Source organism: Neopelma chrysocephalum, unplaced genomic scaffold (assembly GCF_003984885.1).
Source record: "Neopelma chrysocephalum unplaced genomic scaffold, ASM398488v2 Primary Assembly neopelma1_81942, whole genome shotgun sequence".
In the NCBI taxonomy this organism is placed as follows: Eukaryota; Metazoa; Chordata; class Aves; order Passeriformes; family Pipridae; genus Neopelma; species Neopelma chrysocephalum.
The window spans coordinates 1-1,412 of NW_020912950.1; the positions used below are offsets into that span (position 1 = coordinate 1).

Genomic DNA, 1,412 nt, shown 5'->3' on the forward strand with positions numbered 1-1,412 from the left:
CCCCCCCCCACCATCACAGACAGAGCTTGATTTGGGCCCAGGGGTCCCTTTTTGCTCCCTTTTATTACAAATCCATATCTGGGAGGGTTCCAGGGGGGTCTCGGGGTAGAACTCCCCCGCCAGCAGCCCCAGAACCCCCCGGACACCCCAAATTCCACATTTTGGGGGGGGTCTTAGGGGTAGAACCCCCTCACCAGCAGCCCCAGGACACCCTGGACGTCCCCCAATTCCACATCTGGGGGGTCCCATGGGAGTCTCAGGGGTAGAACCCCCCCACCAGAAGCCCCAGGACCCCCCGGACGCCCCCAATTCCACATCTGGGAGGTTCTCAGGGGTAGAACCTGCCCGCCAGCATCCCCAGGACCCCCCGGACGCCCCCAATTCCCCGTCTGGGGGGGCTCTCAGGGGTAGAACCTGCCGGCCAGCAGCCCCAGGCGCTGGATGTTCTTGTGCAGGACGCTGTGCAGCACGGCCAGGTGCTTGCCCACGTCGCCGTCGCGGGAGAAGTCCCTGCGGAAGGTGCCGCGCTGGGGCTGGAAGGTGAACTTCTGGGGCAGGGGGCTGTTCTCGCGCAGGAAGTCCCAGACCAGCAGCAGCAGCAGGTGCAGCTCGAAGGGCGCCAGCTGCGGGAACAGCTCGTGCATGTTGCCCAGCACGGGGGGCAGCAGCGACCCCTCGGCCAGCAGCGCCACGAGGGCGCAGGAGGCCTGCAGGTGCCAGGGCGAGGCGGTGGTGCGGGGGTCCCGGCAGGCGTCCCAGTGGGCCACCAGCGCCGCCAGCAGCCCCCGCAGCAGCCCCGAGCAGTAGCAGAGGGCCGGGCGGCCCGCGGCCACCACGCGCAGCAGCGGGAAGAGCAGCGGCTGCGCGCGGAAGCGGCGGCAGATGCGCAGGTCCCGCTCCACGGTGCCGCGGGCCTGCTCCTCGGGGGGCCAGGCCAGGTCGCCGCCGGCGGCCTCCGGGCACACCGACTCCACCAGCGCCGCCGCCACGGCCTTGGCGGCCTCGGGGCTGACGCCGGGGTCGGGCTCCCCCGGGCGGGAGCCCCGGCAGCAGCGCAGCAGGAGGCTCAGGAAGGCGTGGGTGTTGCGGGCGAACTCCTCGGGGTCGCGGCGCCCGGCGCCCGCCGCCGGCTTCAGCCCGCGCCCGATGACGCCGGCGTGGAACACCGACCACACGCCGCCCGCCGAGTTCACCGCGGCGCTGAAGCGCCGGTTGGTGTCCAGCAGGGACACGCCGGCGCCGCCGGGCTCCCCGGGCGGCGGCGGGGGGTCCTCGGCGCCGGGCCGGGGCTCGGCGGTGCCCCCGAAGAGCTCGGCGTTGCGGCCGCGCAGGGCCCCCTCCACCAGCTGCGCCAGCACGGCCTTGGCGGCGGCGCCGGACACGGCGCTGAGCCGGGCCAGCAGCCGGGCCGC

The 1,412-nt window shown here is 73.6% G+C and overlaps 1 protein-coding gene across 1 annotated transcript; it reads right to left on the bottom strand.

The window, feature by feature from the left end:
* Positions 1-6: 6 nt before the first annotated feature.
* Positions 7-1,406, bottom strand: LOC113979510 (integrator complex subunit 5-like; the record flags this gene model as incomplete). Its single annotated transcript, XM_027706883.1, has 2 exons — positions 7-209; positions 356-1,406. A coding segment is annotated over one exon (1,005 nt), but the record flags the coding sequence as incomplete, so codon positions are not given.
* Positions 1,407-1,412: the final 6 nt, after the last annotated feature.